This window comes from Lolium perenne, chromosome 2, assembly GCF_019359855.2.
Source record: "Lolium perenne isolate Kyuss_39 chromosome 2, Kyuss_2.0, whole genome shotgun sequence".
Taxonomy (NCBI): Eukaryota; Viridiplantae; Streptophyta; class Magnoliopsida; order Poales; family Poaceae; genus Lolium; species Lolium perenne.
In genome coordinates this window covers 200,116,474-200,134,802 of record NC_067245.2, presented here as the reverse complement: position 1 = coordinate 200,134,802, position 18,329 = coordinate 200,116,474, and the positions used below count along the sequence as shown (strand labels likewise).

The 18,329-nt window shown below is 49.7% G+C and overlaps 1 protein-coding gene across 1 annotated transcript; it reads right to left on the bottom strand.

Annotated features, from left to right (window-relative positions):
* Window positions 1–15,908: 15,908 nt before the first annotated feature.
* On the bottom strand, window positions 15,909–17,252 carry LOC127329032 (uncharacterized). Its single transcript, XM_051355580.2, has one exon. It carries the CDS (start codon window positions 17,250–17,252, stop codon window positions 16,098–16,100), a length of 1,155 nt encoding a protein of 384 aa, XP_051211540.2. The 3' UTR covers window positions 15,909–16,097.
* Between the last annotated feature and the right edge of the window lie 1,077 nt (window positions 17,253–18,329).

The following is an 18,329-nucleotide window of genomic DNA, read 5'->3' as shown; positions in this document are numbered from 1 at the left end:
GATGTAGGTTATGTCTTGTGTTTAGTCAGTCGAGGTGGAGGGGCCAACCAAAGATCTTTACTTTCCCAGGAGCTCGCGATCCCCAGATGGGCCTGGTGCTATCCTCCGGTTCATCTTGGTGCAGAATTCTGTAGGCGACTTTAGTTGAGAAAGGAGCGCCATCAAGCATGACTCTCCTGTCCTCATTCAAGTTGAGTCGCAGGTCCTAGATTATCTGCACAAGAGAATCAAGCTCAGCAGAAGCTGCACTGGTTAGTCTATTCCATAGGCCACTTTGGATCCCTACTCGCACAATATCTCCGACAAAGGCAGTAGGGTTTATGTGGTGGGAGAATAAAGCTGAGTGTGTGTAGGCAAGAGGTTCCGGGAGGAGCCAGGGATCAAGCCAGAAGAAGGTGCTCATACCATTGTTGACAATACATTTGGTGATAGCTCTAAGTAGGTCAAGGATTTTAAAGACTGTTTTGCCTAGGAAGGAGCTGTTGTGGCCTTGGCTAATGGGGAAAGGGGACAGGTTTGTAATCCAAGTTTTCCAAGGAGTTTCAGTTTGGTGCAGAGCTTTGTAGCAGAATTTCAGTAACATGCAGACATTTTGTGCTTGCAGGTTTTTAACACCTAGTCCACCCTTTTCTTTGGGAGTGCATGCTCGATTCCATGCCACAAGGCACTGGGCTCCGGTGCAAACGTCGTCACCTGTCCCCAGAAGAAAGCTTTCCTTTTCCTATCGATTTATTGGAGGATCAGAAGTGGTATGAGTAGAGATGACATGAAATAAGTGGGGAGGCTGTCCATGATTCCTGAGAGCAGTATGAGTCTTCCACCTTTAGAGAGTAGAGAAGCGCGCCATCCCGCTAGGTAAATGTCGATACGATCGATGAGTGGTTGAAATGCTGCAGCTGGCAGTTTGGTTGGGGATAGTGGAAGTCCTAGGTAGGTTTGAGGGAAGGATTGAGTATCGGTTCCTAGGATCGTTGCGATTTCAGTTGCGACCGAATCCAAGACATTCATCGGTATATAAGTTGTTTTGGAGAAGTTAATCTGCAGCCCTGTGGCTGAAGCAAAGTCATCTAGGATTAATTTCAGCTTGTGAGCAGCCTGTGTTGTTGCCTGGATGAGCAGGAGAGTGTCGTCAGCGTATTGCAACGTTGTTGGTGGTAGATCGCATCTGATTGGGTATTTAGGTCACCGCCGATGAACGCTTTGATGATCAGTTGTTGTAGGATGTCAGAAAAAATGATGTAGAGGTAGGGGGAGATATGGTCGCCCTGTCTGAGTCCGTTTCTACACTGAATCCATGGACCTGGGACTCTGTTTAACAGGATGGCCGTTTTCCCTGTTTGTAGTAGTATACTATGATTCCATTGGCAAAAAAGGTTTGGGAAGCCTCTTGTTAGCAGAATTTTAATTAGAGCTTCCCAGGAAACTGAGTTAAATACTTTCCTAAAGTCTAATTTGATTACCATCGTGGGTGCCTTCCTTTTATGGCAGCAGTTGAGAAGATCTGCTGTGTAGGTGAAGTTTTCTGAGATGGAGCGCCCTCTGACAAAGCCTGTTTGATCACCATGAATGAGTTGCGGGGTTGCTGGAACCTGTTAGCTAGTACTTTGGTGATGGCTTTGATTGGGCAGTTCTGGAGAGATATTGGTCTGTAGTCATTTGGAGCTGTGGCTCTTTGTAATTTTGGGATAAGGATGAGATGAGCCCTGTTGATTGCGGATGTGTCTGAGGTTTGATTGAAGAATTGGGTGAACAGAAGTAGGATCTTAGTATTTTTTGCAGAAACCTGGTCCAAATCCATCTGGGCCAGGGCTTGCATTGTTGTTCATTTGAAAGAAAACTTGAGTGATTTCATCTTGTGAGAACGGTTGAATCAGTAAAGGCCAGGTACATGCGTAGGGTAGAGTTTCTGAATTTGGAAGTTCCAGTTTGGTTGGAAGGCGTGGCTAAGCAGTTGCTTATAGTAATTTGTAAGAATTTCCAGTTTGTTTTCATAGGAAGTGAAGACGGATCCGTTGGACACAATTGAGGCAATTTTATTGTTTCTATACTTGTCGGTGACGATGGCGTGGAAATATTTTGAATTTTCGTCTCCATCAATGGCAAACCTGATTTTGCTTCTTTGTGTCCAAAAGGCAATTCTTTCCTTAATTAAGCGTTGAAGGAATTTAATGATTAAGCGTCTAAGGTTTAATTCAAGGGTGGAGAGAGGCCTTAGTTCTTCCACATGGTCGAGAAAGGAGATAATAGTTTTAGCATTGGCCTCTTGAAGTTTTTGCGAGGGAAGAGATCGTCTCCAGAGCCGTAGATGTTGCCTTGATCATTTTAGCGCGTAAACGAGAGAGTTGACAGCGTTCGAATGATCTTGGGCCGAGTTCCATGAATTCTGGATTAGTGGGCCGCATGATGGGATGTAGGTCCAAGAATTTTCAAATCGAAAATTGGCGGGACGGGGAATGTGTGTGGAGATTGACACTATGATCCGCACGTGATCGGAGAGGTATCTCGTTAGTGATGATACGGAGGAGTTCGGGAAGAGTTGATTCCAATCAGCGTTGACAAAAACTCTGTCTACGCTCTGGAGGGTCGGTTCGTAACGGTTACTAGACCATGTGTAGAGCCTATCAGTAAGAGGGAGCTCGATGAGTGCAAGATTGTTGATTGTGTCATTAAAGGCGTCAGCCTCGTCTTGTCTAAAGGAAGAATTGTTTTTATCGGAAGCAAAACACATTAGATTAAAGTCTCCAATGACCATCTAGGGCGTGCCATCTATCGGGCTAGTTGTGAGAGTTCGTCGAGGAAGGAAAGTTTAACAGAATGGTCCGTAGGTGCATAAATATTAGTGACGATTAGCTTTTGATTGTTCGCAGTGGATTGGATGTTGGAGGATAGCGCGAATTGGTGTTGACTGTTGAGTGTGATTCTGTAAGGAGAAATGGTTGGAGGGTGGAGTAGAGAGGATTCCTCCTGCAGAGCCGTTAGGTGGCTTGTAGCAGAAATTTTGTAAGTGTCGTGGTAGGAAAGTTTTAGCTTTAGTTGTGGTTATTTCTGCTAGTTTTAGCGCCGCCGCCACCGCCTCCCCCTCCTCCGATCTCCCTCCTCCCTGCCGCCGCCGGCGCGCGCGTGCGGGCAAAGCTCGTGAAGCTCTCGGCGGCGGCAGGTTTCCCTCTCGCGTCGCGCGCGCGGAGGTGACGTTGGATCTGCGGCGGGGTCATCGGCCGGCGGCGGGGCTGGTCGGCGGCCTCCGTGGTGGGATCCAGGGTGGGATCCGGGGCGGCGGTTTCTGCGGCGCGTCGCGCCGGCTGCCTTGGCAAGGGCTGCGGTGGCCGGGTGAGGCTTCGGCGATGCGGCCGGCGGCGGGGGTGACTCCGAAGGCTGTGGATCCGGCTTCTTCGTTGACGTGGTCGCGCTTGGTGGTGGTCGGTGAGTCCTCCGCCCCCGGCGGACGACTCGGCGACGGGTCTGTGGTCGGTGGCGGCCTCCTCTCCGCCGATGAGGTCGACCGGCAGGCGGCGGCGAGGGGGCCTGCTGCTCTGCCTTTTTGAGGTGGCAGTCCTAGGGTTTCTCTCGCGCCAAGTGAAGATCGTTCGGATGCTTCTTCTCATCGAGCTTGCTGGATTGTCGTGTTCCGGAAGACCCTGTCGGCGAAATTCATTGTGCGATCAATGCCTGAAGATTGCTGGATTGGGTGTTATCGGTCGAGCGCACCCATGTTTTTTATCTGACCGTTTGGTTTCAGAGGGAGCGCTTCGAAGCTCTGCTGGCTGTTAATATCATGGAGCTTGTTTTCTTTCCATGGTGCTGGCGGAGAAGGTCATGAAAGTCAAGATTGGTGGAAGAGCAATGGTGGTCGGATCTTGGTGGTGAGATGGAATTGGCTTGGTGTTCTGGGCTTCACAACAGCGGTATGGAAGTGGGGGCGACAACACATGTGAAGTTCAGAGTCCTACCTTTCAGGGTGAAAACCCAAGGTCTAGCCTTAACTGGTTGTGTCTGGCAAAGATCTTGTTGGAGGCATTGTTTTGAGAGCGGGGGCTATCTTCAGGGTGAAAACCTAAGATCTTGGATCGGGCGACGACGGTGTTAGAGCACTGTTCCCTTCTTGAAGGCGTCATTTTTGGAGAGTCTGTATTTCAGGTGTTGTCTTGGCGGTGGATGTATTGCTGTTGTTAGGCCCGAGATACTGTAGCGGGACTTTTGTTTCTTAGTTTTCTTTTCTTTTTTTGGCTGTGTGCATCCGTAGTGCCATTAGGGTGGTGCGTTGTTGCAGAGGCTGGGTGTAATTGGTATCTTTTGATATTAATATATTCCCTTTATCGAAAAAATTTCTGCTAGTTTTGTTTCTTGAAAGAGTAGCATTGCTGGGTTGATTGTTGAGTTAATTTCAGCTAACACGTCATCACACTTGTCTTTCTGTCCTAGCCCTCTAATGTTCCAAGAGCAGAAAAGGTAGCTTAGGTTCCATATCGGAAAAAAAAGGTAGCTTAGGTTAATCATAATCCACCTTTTATTACACCGACAGAAGGAATGGTAGAGGCACGGTGGTGTACATGGAAGGGAAGATAGAGCTTAAGTCGCGCTAATCGTGTGTCAGCGGTAGTACTGGTAGCGTAGGAGATAGGTAGGTGATAGGCGCAAAGGATGCTTAGGGCTACGACGTGGCGTTGCGCTTCTTGCCTCGCCGACGTGCCCAAGTCAGGTGGGTGACTCATGGATCCCCGGGAAGCACCATAGGGGCTGTGAGGTCAGCCAGCTCGTGAGCTGACGCTCCGCACTCCATGGCGACATTCGTCATAGCCTGGACGTCAGAGGCTAGGGTGAGCGCCCGTGGCGTCGAGCGCCGCGCTAAGAGAAAAAGGAGGAGGCCGCCGAGAGGTTGAAGTGGCCGGGCAGCCTTCCTGTTGACCGCTTGCTTATGCATGGACACGAAGTTGGCATACTGTTTGGCAGCCAGTCTCTGACTGCGGCGTACTTTCGCCACCGCGTCGTTCGCACGGCGAGCGCGTGCACGGCGTCGCTGCACCTCCCGTGCATGGAGCGGATCCGGGTGTGAACAAACGCATCTGGAGAGGGAGTATGTCTTTTTGGTGAGCCTGATTCTGTTATAGTTGTGATGGTTAGAGCATGTCTAACAGACCCCTTAAAAGAACTAAACCCGTAAAATAACCTCCGAAATACGGGGTAGGGCTCTACCCGGCCGTCTAGCAGATCCCGTAAATCAGCCCCCCTATCGAATTTTCCCAGTTTTGGCTACGGGGCGGCTCTTCGCCCCCTACTTGTGCGGGGTGAGAAGGGGAATAGAGGGCCAAACCAGTATTCTCCCCTCCACTACGCGAAGGGTTTCAGGGAAACCCAACCGCCGCCGCCCGATCTCCTCCACCCCGCCCTTCCCGGCAACAACGCGGCCGGATCTTGCTGTCATGGATCCCCCGCAAGGCCCGCCGACCGCTGGCGGTGCACCACCTTCAGCCGCGGTTGTTGATGTCCCCATCGGAATTCCGCCAAACGCCGGCGACGTGTCGGCCATGATCTCCGCCACCATCCCGTCGAAGAGGAAGAGGTTCCCGAAGTAGTTCTTCGAAGCCCCTGCGGCGGCCGCAGCTCCGCTGGCTGCCGGGGCAGGATGAAGATGAAGGAAGCCGGGCCGAGGAGTGCCCCACAGTCCAAGGTGAAGACAAAGGCAGTCAGCCGCATCAGCCTCGCGCCTCCACCGCCATCCAAGGCCACGCCCCCTCCTCCCTCCGTTCTGTCCGCGATGACGCCCGCGCCGCCGCCACCCTCCATGGACGTAGACAAGGTGTTCGATGTTGAGTCCACAACATCGTACATGGACATGTTCAACGATTCCACGGTGGAGTTGGACGCCTGCATCGATGTGTTCAATGGGGAGGACAATGTCGAAGGGATTGATGATGAGGAGGAGGAGGAGGGTGAGGGTGACGAAGCGGACGATGACGAGGAGGTGGTTGAGGTTGATCCTGCTGCCGCTTCTTCCGCGATGCTGAAGCCACGCACCTCGAACTACACCGAGATTGAAGACACGACCTTGGTCCGTGCTTGGAGTAGGGTGGGGATGGATGTGACATAGGCATCCCAAATGGGCCTGCCGAAGATAGTACCCGGGGTTTACTGAAGGCCCACTACCCGAAGAATAAGAAGATTCGGGAGCCCAAGATATATTAAGGAAAGTTAAGAGTTGTAGTAGGAAGTGTTATTTGTAATCTGGCGGGATGAGTTAGAAACCGTCCCGAACTCTGTAACTTGTATAGCACGAATCCCTCGGCTCCACCTCCTATATAAAGGGGGAGTCGAGGGACGAAGAGATAATCGAATCATTGTATACAAACCCTAGTCTTCACAATCGTCGAGTACTTTTCGGCTGAAACCTTCGAGATCTACTTACCCTCTACTTCCAACTAAACCCTAGCCTACAATCCATAGGCATTGACAAGTTGATACCTTGTCAATTGGCGCCGACCGTGGGGACTAGAGGCGTAAGGATCTGATCTCGATGGCACGTTCAAGATCTTCGACATCGTCAACCGCAAGCAACACAATGGATCGAGGTAAACAGATCGCTGCTGGTCTTGTCGATTTTGTAACTCACCCACCCTCCCGTTTGGATGCATATGCGTATCTGGCGGAGCCCATGGAGATGACGTTCGGAAGGTTTCACTTTCGCGTCGAGAAGGAGGGATCGTATCGTGTCGAAATTCCGAATTCATCGGGATCGTCGGCGGTCGATTCCGATTTTTCAAGCTATGCATCATCAACCGAGTCAGGAGAAGAAGAAACTTCGGCGACACGCTACGTCAGCACTAGAGCAAGAGAGAAACTCGCCAAGATCTTCAACGACATGTCGTTTGAGTCATCTGCGGACTCATATATAAGCGATGGCTCAAGTGATGTCGACAGTTATGACTTCATCGACAAATCTATCACAGTGGGCAAGGTCTTCATCAATCTCAACGATGATGTCACCAAACCTAACATAGATCTGAGTACAAAGTATCATCAGATTTATGCCATTGAAGATCAAGAGGAAACATCTGAGGCTTTCGACGATCTGGGAAATCCATACGTCGATCCCTCCAATCTGCGACAAGGCCTGGGCAACAAATACGTCGGGCCAGAGCCGCGAGATAGAGTTCAACTTTCACAAGCAGCGTGGGACAGAGCCGCGAGAGCTATGAACGGTACAGAACCAATGGCTACCACGGCCACACCAGAGGAATTACAAGCATATCAATATAGGCTCGCACGAGCTGCCAGGGAATTGGAAAAAGCAGACGGCTTTGAGTTGAACAGGAGAAAGGAGGCAGCTTACGCATCCGGCGGGGAGAAGGGCAGATCTAAGTCGACAATCTAGAACTTCGGGTGATAGCCACAGGGGAGGCGCGGAACAGAGCAAGATCAAGGCTGCAACACATACCCGAAGCAGAAAGAGAACACTTGGTCCAAAACCTCGACATGTCCTTCATGTCGATAGATACAAGAGGAAACATCATCCCTAAGACACCAGAAGCTGGGTATATGGCGACACATGCTTTTATCCTTGCATCTAAACCACCTCCAGGTGATCCAAGGGAAACATTGTACAATATGGCGGTAGCAGGAGTTGGAGCTATGGGGACAGCGTTTGTATCAACGCCTCCCGAAGGAGCGGCAAGGCAAAATAGTCCACGACCTGCAGCAGCAACAGCGGCACCACCTGAAGGACCAAGTGGAGCAAGAGACACAGCAGCACAAGCAAGGGTCGACAGAGCACGGCAAAGCAGAAGGGATCATCGGCAATCTCCGGAGCTTAACGATGAAGATATGTGCGGCTTACCATGCTTCACGAGGAGAGTCCGAAAAACTCGAGTCCCCTCAGGATTCAAGTTACCCGATAATTTCAAAAAGCTCGACGGCCTTCAAGATCCAGAGGATTGGCTAGTCGACTATCTGGAGACGGTGAAGCTCACAGGAGGAACCAGGGCAACAGCTATGCAAAGCATCCAGGTGCATTTGAGTGGAGCCGCACGATCTTGGATAAAGAAACTCACTCCAGGATCCATCGACAGCTGGGAAAGTTTCGAGGATGTGTTCGTCAAGAACTTCAGATCCACGTGCAAAAAACCTGCGTCGTTAGAGGAGTTGAGATCATGTCGACAAAAGCCAGACGAGCCAATGAGAAAGTATATCCAAAGGTGGAATATCATCAAAAACTCGGCAGAAAATATATCTGACGAGAGAGCAATAGATGCGTTTGTCGCAGGAATTAGGCGTGGAGATTTTGTCGAGGACTTGGGAAGGACCAATCCAAAGACAGTATCCGCGTTAATGGAGATAGCAAACAGATGAGCAGATGGAGAAGATGCTGTCCACAACAAACGGCACAGGTCACCAGAGGAGGACCGCGGTCGAAACTATCAACCAAGGCGACGATTTCCTCGGCAGTATCCGAACTATGACGCTCCAGGGCAAATTTCGGCAGGCTTTCGGGCAAACACAGAAGGAAGCAACAGAGATGATTATCAGAGAAGCAATGAGCAGCGAGGTGATAACATGGATGATTCACGCAACAGGCAAAATAGCGGGCCTAGATTCCCAAGGCCTTTTGTGTCCCCTGAAGAGATGACGAATGGACCGTGTCAGATGCACTTTTTTCTTGATAGCAACGGTAAAAGACAGTCAGGGCACCTGCAGAAAGACTGTCGAAATTTTCAGGCAATGTTGCGGTATGCAGAAAACGCTAACGCGCGAGCAACACAGAGAAATCCTCGGGAACCCAGAAGCGAGATTCACTTGCCGCCTCCTCCCGCGATTACAGACGACAATCGGCATCAGCTCAGAATAGCGGCAGCACCTACACCACCACCTTATGTTGATCCTAACTCCAACGGAGCGGTGTCGATGATTCAGAAGGGGAGGCCGTCCAATAGAGCTCAGAAAGTAATCTCACGACAGGTGTTTATGGCAGAAAAAATGCCTCCACCAACAGTTGAGTATCTTAATTGGTCAGGACAAGATATTGGCTTCACCATAGCAGATCATCCGCAGCAAGTTCCTCGACCAGGGCAGTCAGCACTTATTCTGCCAGCAGTTATCGCGGGATTTGATGTCTCTCGAGTGTTCATAGACGGCGGCAGTAGCCTAAACCTTATGTATGCAGATACATTGAGGAAGATGAACATATCCTTAGCAAACTTGAAACCAACAGACACAAGGTTCCACGGCATCACACCGGAGAAACCAAGTTATCCATTGGGGAAGATCAATCTTGACGTTCAGTTTGGGACCCGAGAAAATTATAGAATCGAGAGGCTCGAATTTGAAGTCGTGGATTTTCCGTCGCAATACCACGCTCTGTTGGGACGACCAGCATATGCTAGGTTTATGGCGGTACCACACTATACATACCTGCTGTGGAGGTTGCCTGGACCAAAGGGACCAATCACAGTCAAAGGAAGCTTTGCCTTAGCCGATAAGTGCGATAAGGACTTTCACCGGCTGTCAGAAACTTTCGGGATGCAAGCTGAGTACTTGGCGTCAAAAAGCATGACTGATTACGACGTACTGCTAGACGTTGGAAGGCCAAACAAAGAATCAACTTTCAATACCGAGAAAAATTCAAAAGAAGTGCAGATTCACCCGATAGACCCAAAAAAGACGACATCTATCGCAAACGACATGGATATCGCATAGGAAAGCGTGCTCGTCAAGTTCCTCCGTGAGAACTGGAAAATCTTCGCATGGTGTCCAGCTGACATGCCAGGAGTACCCAGGGAACTTGCCGAGCACCACCTAAACTTGGATCGATGGCGAGACCAATCAAACAACCTTTGCGGCGTTTTGAACCAAACCGCAAAGCCATGCTATCAGAAATAAATCGACTTGAGGAGGCTGGTTTTATCAAAGAGATATCTACAGAAGCCACATGGGTAGCTAACCCAGTGATGGTGCCGAAGAAACACACGACAATCCTTCGCATGTGCGTCGACTTTACGTGTCTCAATAAACATTGTCCTAAGGATCACTTTCCCCTCCCAAGGATCGATCAAATCATCGACTCCACGGCAGGCTGTGAACGTCTTTCCTTTTTGGATGCATACTCTGGTTATAACCAGATCAGATTAAAAGAAGATGATGAAGCCAAAACAGCGTTTATTACACCTTACGGCGTGTTCTGCTACAAGACAATGCCCTTTGGTCTAAAAAATGCGGGAGCAACATATCAGAGGATGATGCAGAAGTGTTTAGCGACACAGATCGGGAAAAACGTGCAAGTATACATCGATGATGTCGTCATAACGTCAAAAAAGGGGGCAACGCTGATCGAGGACCTCAAAGAAACTTTTGACAACCTCGACAAATTCTGCCTGAAGTTGAACCCGACGAAGTGTTCTTTTGGCGTCCCAGCAGGAGAACTTCGGGGTACCTACTTTCAGCAAGAGGGATTGAAGCAAATCCCGACAAAATACAACCTATCGTAACAATGAGGAAGCCAACAAAGTTGAAAGAGATACAGCAGCTAACTGGGCGAGTCGCAGCTTTGAGCAGATTCGTCGCCAGACTGGGAGAAAAAGCGTTACCATTTTACGCTCTGATAAAGCAAGGAGATAAATTCCAATGGAACGAAGAGGCCGACAGAGCTTTCGAGGATTTAAGCGCACAATTTCGACACCACCAATTTTGGTGGCGCCAAAGGAAAAGGAACCTCTCCTGCTGTATATTGCAGCCACACCCCAAGTGGTTAGCACGGTGTTAGTTGTTGAAAGAGAAGAAGAAGGGAAAATCCATGGAGTGCAGAGGCCAAGATACTTCGTGAGCGAAGTTTTGTCGCCCTCAAAACAAAGGTACCCTCGCACCAAAAGCTAGCATATGGAGTGTTCACAACAGCACGAAAATTGCGCCACTATTTTTCGGCACACCCGATCATAGTGGTCAATGAAGCTCCCTTGTCAAATATACTAAACAATCCAGAAGCTACGGGTCGTGTCTCCCTTTGGGGAATAGAACTTTCCCCTCGGGACATCACGTATGAAAAAAGAAAAGCAATCAAGTCGCAAGTTTTGCCAGACTTCATCGCAGAGTGGATGGAGTTGCAAAACACAGGACCTCCAGACTTGTCGAGAACCTGGACCATGAACTTTGATGGGTCCAAAAGACTAGAAGGGGCTGGCGCAGGAGTAGTACTCATATCACCTGAAGGCGACAAGTTGAAGTACATCCTTCGGATGACATTCCCTAACGCATCTAACAATGAAGCAGAATATGAGGCTCTCATACACGGGATGAAGATGGCGAAAGCCTGCGGTGCAACTCGACTAAAAATCTTTGGCGACTCACAATTGGTGGCTCAGCAAGTTATGAACCAATGTGACGCAGTCAATGATAGCATGATGGCATACAAGGAGGTGTACAACGAGCTCGAGAAGTTGTTCGATGGATGCGAAGTAAATCATATTAGTAGGTTGAGCAACGACGAAGCCGATGTTCTTGCAAACATCGGGTCGCAATGCCTTGCAGTCCCGCCAGGTGTATTCTGGGAAGAGATAACAGAGAGATCCACCAAATCGACAAAATCAAAAAAGAAGGAGAAGAAACCCTCGGGGGCTACCAAGGAAAAGCAAGAGGAAGAAGAAGAAGATCAGGACCTGGTCATGGTGATACAGATACCATGGATGTAGACGTACATATCGTACATCCTCAGGAAAGAAATACCCGATGATCCAGTTGAGGCAAGGCGAGTAATTCGACGCTCCAAAGCTTTCACGGTAGTCAAAGGGGAATTGTACAAGCGGAGTATTTCAGGCATCCTGCAAAGATGTGTCACACCCGAAGAAGGAAGAATAATTCTGAAGGATGTACACGAAGGAATATGTGGCCACCACGCAAGTAGTCGAGCTATTGCAGCCAAGGTTTTTCGGGCAGGATTCTACTGGTTGACAGCAATCGAGGACGCCAAGGACATAGTAAGAACTTGCGATGCGTGTCAAAGGTTTGCCGCAAAACCTCACTCTCCAGCAGCAGAGCTAGCACCAATACCATTGTCATGGCCCTTTGCCCAATGGGGACTTGATATGGTGGGCAAGTTACACAAATCCTGGCCAGGAGGAAAGGAGTATATGCTAGTAGCTGTCGACAAATTTACAAAGTGGATAGAAGCGAAGCCGATAAATTCACCAGACGGAGCATCCGCAGTAAAATTCATAAAAGGCCTCGTCTTCAGATTTGGAGTGCCCCACAAAGATCGTCACAGACAACGGCAGTAACTTCACATCCCACGAATTCAAAGATTATTGCGAAGAGGTGGGTATCAAGTTGCACTTTGCGTCAGTTGCACATCCTCAAACCAATGGGCAAGTCGAGAAAGCCAATGGCATCATCTGCAATGGCATCAAGAAACGCTTGTTAGGACCACTGGAAAAAGCTCGACACACCTGGCCAGAAGAACTACCAAGCGTATTGTGGAGCATCCGAACAACACCAAACACAGCAACACAGGAAACTCCGTTTTTCTTGGTTCATGGAGCAGAAGCAGTATTACCAATCGAGATAGAGCACAACTCTCCACGCGTCGTCGAATATGACGAAGAAGTGTCGAGAAAAGCGCTAGAAGATGATGTCGACGCACTTGATGAAGCTCGAGATGAAGTACTGTCTCGGGTAACCAAATACCAACAGGACTTGAAGAATTACCACAGTCGACGTTTGCGGCCAAGATCTTTTCAGGTGGGAGACCTAGTTCTTCGGCTCACGCAAAAAAGTCATGAAAAACTCGAGTCACCATGGCTTGGCCCTTACATTGTCACGGAAGTAATCGGAGGAGGAGCATACAGGATAAAGGACAAGAAGACAGGGGTGGAGGAGCCAAACCCCTGGAACGTGGCGCAACTCAGGCGGTTCTACGCCTAGAGTTGAAATATAGTCCTTGTAAAACTTCAATGTACTGAAACGCCCGCGAGTTTTCAGACGCACTCTTTTCCTTTTTTGGGGCACCGAGTGGGGCCGGGAAAGGTTTTTAATGAGGCGGGCTCGCGGTGCTGCAATATAATAAAGATAGTGTCAATATAACCTTTTCTTTATCGACATGCTTAAAGTCTCTGCTCCGACGAATTTCAATATAGTTCATCGAAAAAGAAAAGCCTCGCCTTGGTATTAAAATACCTCGTGAGTCAATAAAAACACAAAATAGTACTCAATAAAGAAGCTCGGGGGCTCATATTCGCCATAAATACATAAATGCCTTGGTTCAAAACCTCGCAATATACAAATACAGTAAAGAGTCACCAAAACACTCGGGGGGCTACTCCCATCGGGAGCGCTGTTCGCGCACCCGAGAGATAAAAAGAAGATCATATTGGAACATAATGACTATAGTGACAAGGTGGACTAAAATGTTGAGCCTACAACCAAGCACAAGTTCTTGGCTGTAGCCTCGGGGGCTACTCCCATCGGGAACGCTGTTCGCGTACCCGATGAAGTTCAAAAATAAAAGATAGAAAAGCAAGAGAGTATATTTCGAGTTATAATTAACTCTACATATACTCCCATCGGGAAAGCAATATAAGTCATATTTGACTCGATAAAATGTGCCATTCCAACAGCCGGAAAAGCACTCGACAATATATTCTCAGAACGCCAAAGTTGCGATCAATTTCTGAATGCCGCAAATTTGCGAAGGTAAGACCCCAGATCCGTTCTGCTGGGCGTGGCATCGCCAAAGACTGCGCTCTGCTACTTTTATCCGTATCAACAGATACGAAGAAAAATCCTAACGGACGCGTTAGGTACCCGATAAATTTGACTGGGACTCGACAGAATGGTAAGACCTTAAGCGGCACCTGTCGAAGTTTACACCAGTATCCCGAGATCATGTCCAGGGACGTGATCTTGAAGTAGGTTTTTGCGGATTGCCACTAGAGCAGTTAACTAGTACCTGATCCGTCAGATGAACTAGCCTCAACTACCATTATCCCTGTACAATATAGAATTTTATGTGAAGAAGTATAAAAAGGTTAAAGTTTTCGAATAAAAATAAACAGTGGAGATTTTCCCTGACTCTACGATTCAAGCAAAATCTCGGGGGCTACTGACATAGGCATCCCAAATGGGCCTGCCGAAGATAGTACCCGGGGTTTACTGAAGGCCCACTACCCGAAGAATAAGAAGATTCGGGAGCCCAAGATATATTAAGGAAAGTTAAGAGTTGTAGTAGGAAGTGTTATTTGTAATCTGGCGGGATGAGTTAGAAACCGTCCCGAACTCTGTAACTTGTATAGCACGAATCCCTCGGCTCCACCTCCTATATAAAGGGGGAGTCGAGGGACGAAGAGATAATCGAATCATTGTCTACAAACCCTAGTCTTCACAATCGTCGAGTACTTTTCGGCTGAAACCTTCGAGATCTACTTACCCTCTACTTCCAACTAAACCCTAGCCTACAATCCATAGGCATTGACAAGTTGATACCTTGTCAGGATGCATGCAAGTGAGTGGACCAAGTGCTGTTGGTGCGTCAACTCCTCGAGATGAGTCTCCGACGAGTGGTGGCGGCACTGGCGATGGACTCGTTGATGGTTGATCGCAATTATGGTGTTGGTGGTGGCAACATTTTGGGAATCTTTGTGACTTGAACATTGGCTATGATCGCGTTGTGGTGTAAAAACTATGAATTATGCATCACATGTTTTGGATGTGCTATGTTTGAACTGAAACTGTTGTCTAAAACCCTGTTTTGATGGGTTGGAAACTCGTCCGAGCTAGCATACCCCGTATCCCCATCCCGTAAAACAGCTCGGACGAGTTTTCGGCGGTGAAAAGTGAATACAGGGCCCTCTACTCGCGTTTTACGGGGCAAAAAAATAGAGGATGTGTTAGACATGCTCTTAGTGGATTAGAATGAGAGATGGCGGGATTAGCACCTTGATCGGAGGAGGGCTTCAGCAGCCTCTTGAGCTGCGTCCCCGGCATGCAGGGCTTCCTTGAGAGACGGTGAGGAGGGAGAGTCCTGGTTGGCATCCTCAGACGGAAAGGTGCCGTCCGAGTCTGCGTCAACCTCGGCCTCAACATCCTCTTGGAGAGTGCCGAGAGGGGGAAGTGCGTCGGAGTCGTCCGTATGTGTGGCGACAGACACGGACGTAGGCACCGTCTGTGGTACCGGATAGGGAGGCGGCGGTGGCGGTGCATCGGCGCCGTAGTCAGGCGCTAGGAGTTGTCGATGTCGAAGTGAACAACGAGGACGTCGTTGTTGGGCTTCCTGAGCACGACGGCTGGAGGAACGCGGTGGCCTCGCTCGATGAGGATGAAGGCGCATATTACAGTACTTAAGTCTTGGCCAGTGACACGGCACTGATCAACACAACAGAGTTCTCCGATAGAGGCGAAGATGAAGTTGGCGCCAGTGGGGTGCCAGAGCGAGATTAGAGGGTACTTGAAGGCCCTGAGCTCCTAGAACATACTGACTTAGTTACTGAGCAAACCTCGTGATTTTGTGAAGGCCCCAAAGTGAAGAAGGATCACGCGCAAAGACTGCCTTCGTTAGCATAGTATCAGTACTGTATACATCATATCACGTCATATATTCACCTGCAGATCATCTGCCAAGCAGGTTCCGATGAGCACCCATGGGAAACACCTATCTGTTGGCAGATGCAATCAACAACTGTGCACTACTGAAGCTACCATTTCAGCTCTCTAAATGAATCTAAGGTAGAATTTACCGAATAATATGTATATGTAACACACACTGAAACTACTAGGAACGGGAGTAAATTAGTAAAAACATGAGAACCGACGAAGCAGCTTGTACGCAGGTGCCAGGTGGTACCGTACGTGGTAGTCTAAAGAGTTCACAATTTCGTAGATAAAATGGGTTCAAAAACATGCTTCAAACTGAAGTTCAAAACAAGAAACACACGATATGATACTTTCAGTTCACGATGACATTACAACAAAAACAACAACAGGGACACGCCGCTGGACCAAGGGCACCGCATGAGTTCGATGCGTCATGGAAATTATTAAACTCTAATTAAACTGGATGGATGATATGATTGGAATCAGCACTAGGAATCGAATTGAGCTAATAAACCAAGAAACCGAACCTGGCTAGCTCAATGGAAGTACCAAATCCACTGCGAGCAGTCCGACGACGAGGGCTCCTGCGGCAAGCAGCGCTTGATTCCACCCTTGACTGCGTCGGTGGAGCAACAGTATGAGCCGGAGTCGACGCAGCGGTACTTGGTCAACGGCAGGAAAAAGCTCGTCGGACCGCCATGGTTGATGTCGTCGAGGAAGTAGATGTAGCCGGAGTGGTCGAGTCCCGTGTCGAAGGCCTTGGACCCGCCTTGCCTGACGAAGATTACCTGTCCGTTCATGCGGTAAGGGCACCAGGAAGCTGGTCCTTCTTCCTGTTCTTGTAGCCTGAAGACCTCGAACACCGTCTTGGCTGGGTGTGGGTGTGGGTAGCGGAACCTCGTCCTCCTCACCATTAGCAGATCCGCGCCGGAGGCGGACGGCAAGAGGTAGAGGGCGACAAGCTCCCCGAGTACCGACGGCGACGGGGCCATGTTGTAATCACGGAACTCGTGCTGAGTCTTGACCTTGAGCGGGAGCACGCCGTCTGCGTCCGTTTCCAGTCTGTACCAGACTAGCCTCTCCCTGCTGGTGAGAACGCAGAACCACCCGTCGTAGTACGTCAGGTCTTCAGCGTCGAACACACCATACCCCTTAGCCGGCGGCGACCAGCGGTCCATCCCCGGACGCCAGAAGGCTACACCGGTAATACCATGCACGGACGTTATGGCGGCGACGACGCATGCGCCAGAGCCGCCGCCGGCAGAAGGAGCTGCGGACATGGTGGCGGCGCGGATCTGTACGGGGATATCCATTTCGCCACAAAAATGCGCGATGTCCGGGAGCGGCACGCTCTCCCCCGAGAGGAGGTTGAGCAGGGCGTGTCCGCGCCAACGCTGGAGCGCGACGATGAACCAGCCGCCCGGGAAGGAGCCCAAGAAGCGCCCTCCCCGGGCGTCGATGGCGAAGGATGGCTGCTGACCGGTGAAACCGCCGAACATCCGGTAGCAGGAGATCAGGCCGGTAGTGGGCATGAGGAGCCAGGGAAGCGGGGGCGGCTTCTGGAGAGCGACGCGGCGCCAGTGTTTGCAGACGGCGGAGAACCTGACGCGGTCGGCGATGCATGAGAGTAAGAGAAAGATACTGGTGAGGAGTTCTTGGGGGAGGCTTTCCACCGCCGCCGCCGCCGCCATGGCAGGGGGGTGTAGATGGCAGGGGAGCGGGTTTCTAGGGCAAACTACGTTGTTTGGGCGAAATGAGGGGAAGATTGTCAGATGGATGACTAGGAGAGATCCTTCGATTCACTTTGTGCGAACGCCGAAAGGAAAGTGTGGAATTAGCAGTTCGATCCCTGAAAATCGCTTTAATCACAGATAAGTTGTCCTTTTTTTTCCAGTTCCTACCAGGCCCTTGCTCTTTATTTAGTCCTAAATAACGAGTCCTTTGATCATAGTTAAGGACATACGAGCAAGCTACAGCTTGCCAAATCTTGTGCGAGAGTGTGCATGCATCGTGCCTTTACATAGAAAAAGTGTAGAAAAATTAGTTGGTATGCACATACCAACTGCGCATGGTAACTATTCCTCTTTTCCTCCAAACTCTTCCGGCATTTTTTTTTTAAAAGTAGTCATATATTTCATAAGACAATCTGGAGATTACATATATGGTCCGAGACAAACATGCTTGTCAAGCAAACTTGCACAACCAAACCCACAAGAAGTAAAACTAAAATTTTACCCTTGGAGAAATTTGTGCCTCACCGAAACTGTAGTCCACCATCGTTCTCCACCGCCGCAACCAAGGAAGCGTCAAAAAAAGAGGCAAACATCCGCCATACCGAAATCTGAGAGAGCACCTTCGCATACAAAGATGCTTTCCGAGCCGATGAAGCGGACCGTCGCAAGCGACGAAACCGAGACTTTGTGGCACGTCGGCTGGGGATATTCCCCGTGGTCACCAGATCCCGACGTCGTCAACTTCATCCAACGCAGTCGGAGAAGAGGAACGTCGCCGCCTTTCGTCGTCCACACACCCAACTACAAGACACCAAACAAACCTACAGCAGCCGACGTGACCGCCACTCGCGAGAGTGCCGAACGCCAACCACCACACACGAATCTCACCGGCGAGACGACCGGGCCACCTGCCCCTCGACGCTACCGGTAGGAGAAACGCCGAGATGGAGAAAAAGCAGGTGCAAATTATTCCGATGCGGCGCCATCTCCTCCATGGAAGAGCACCTCAAGGAAAGACTAGGCCAACCCTAACTA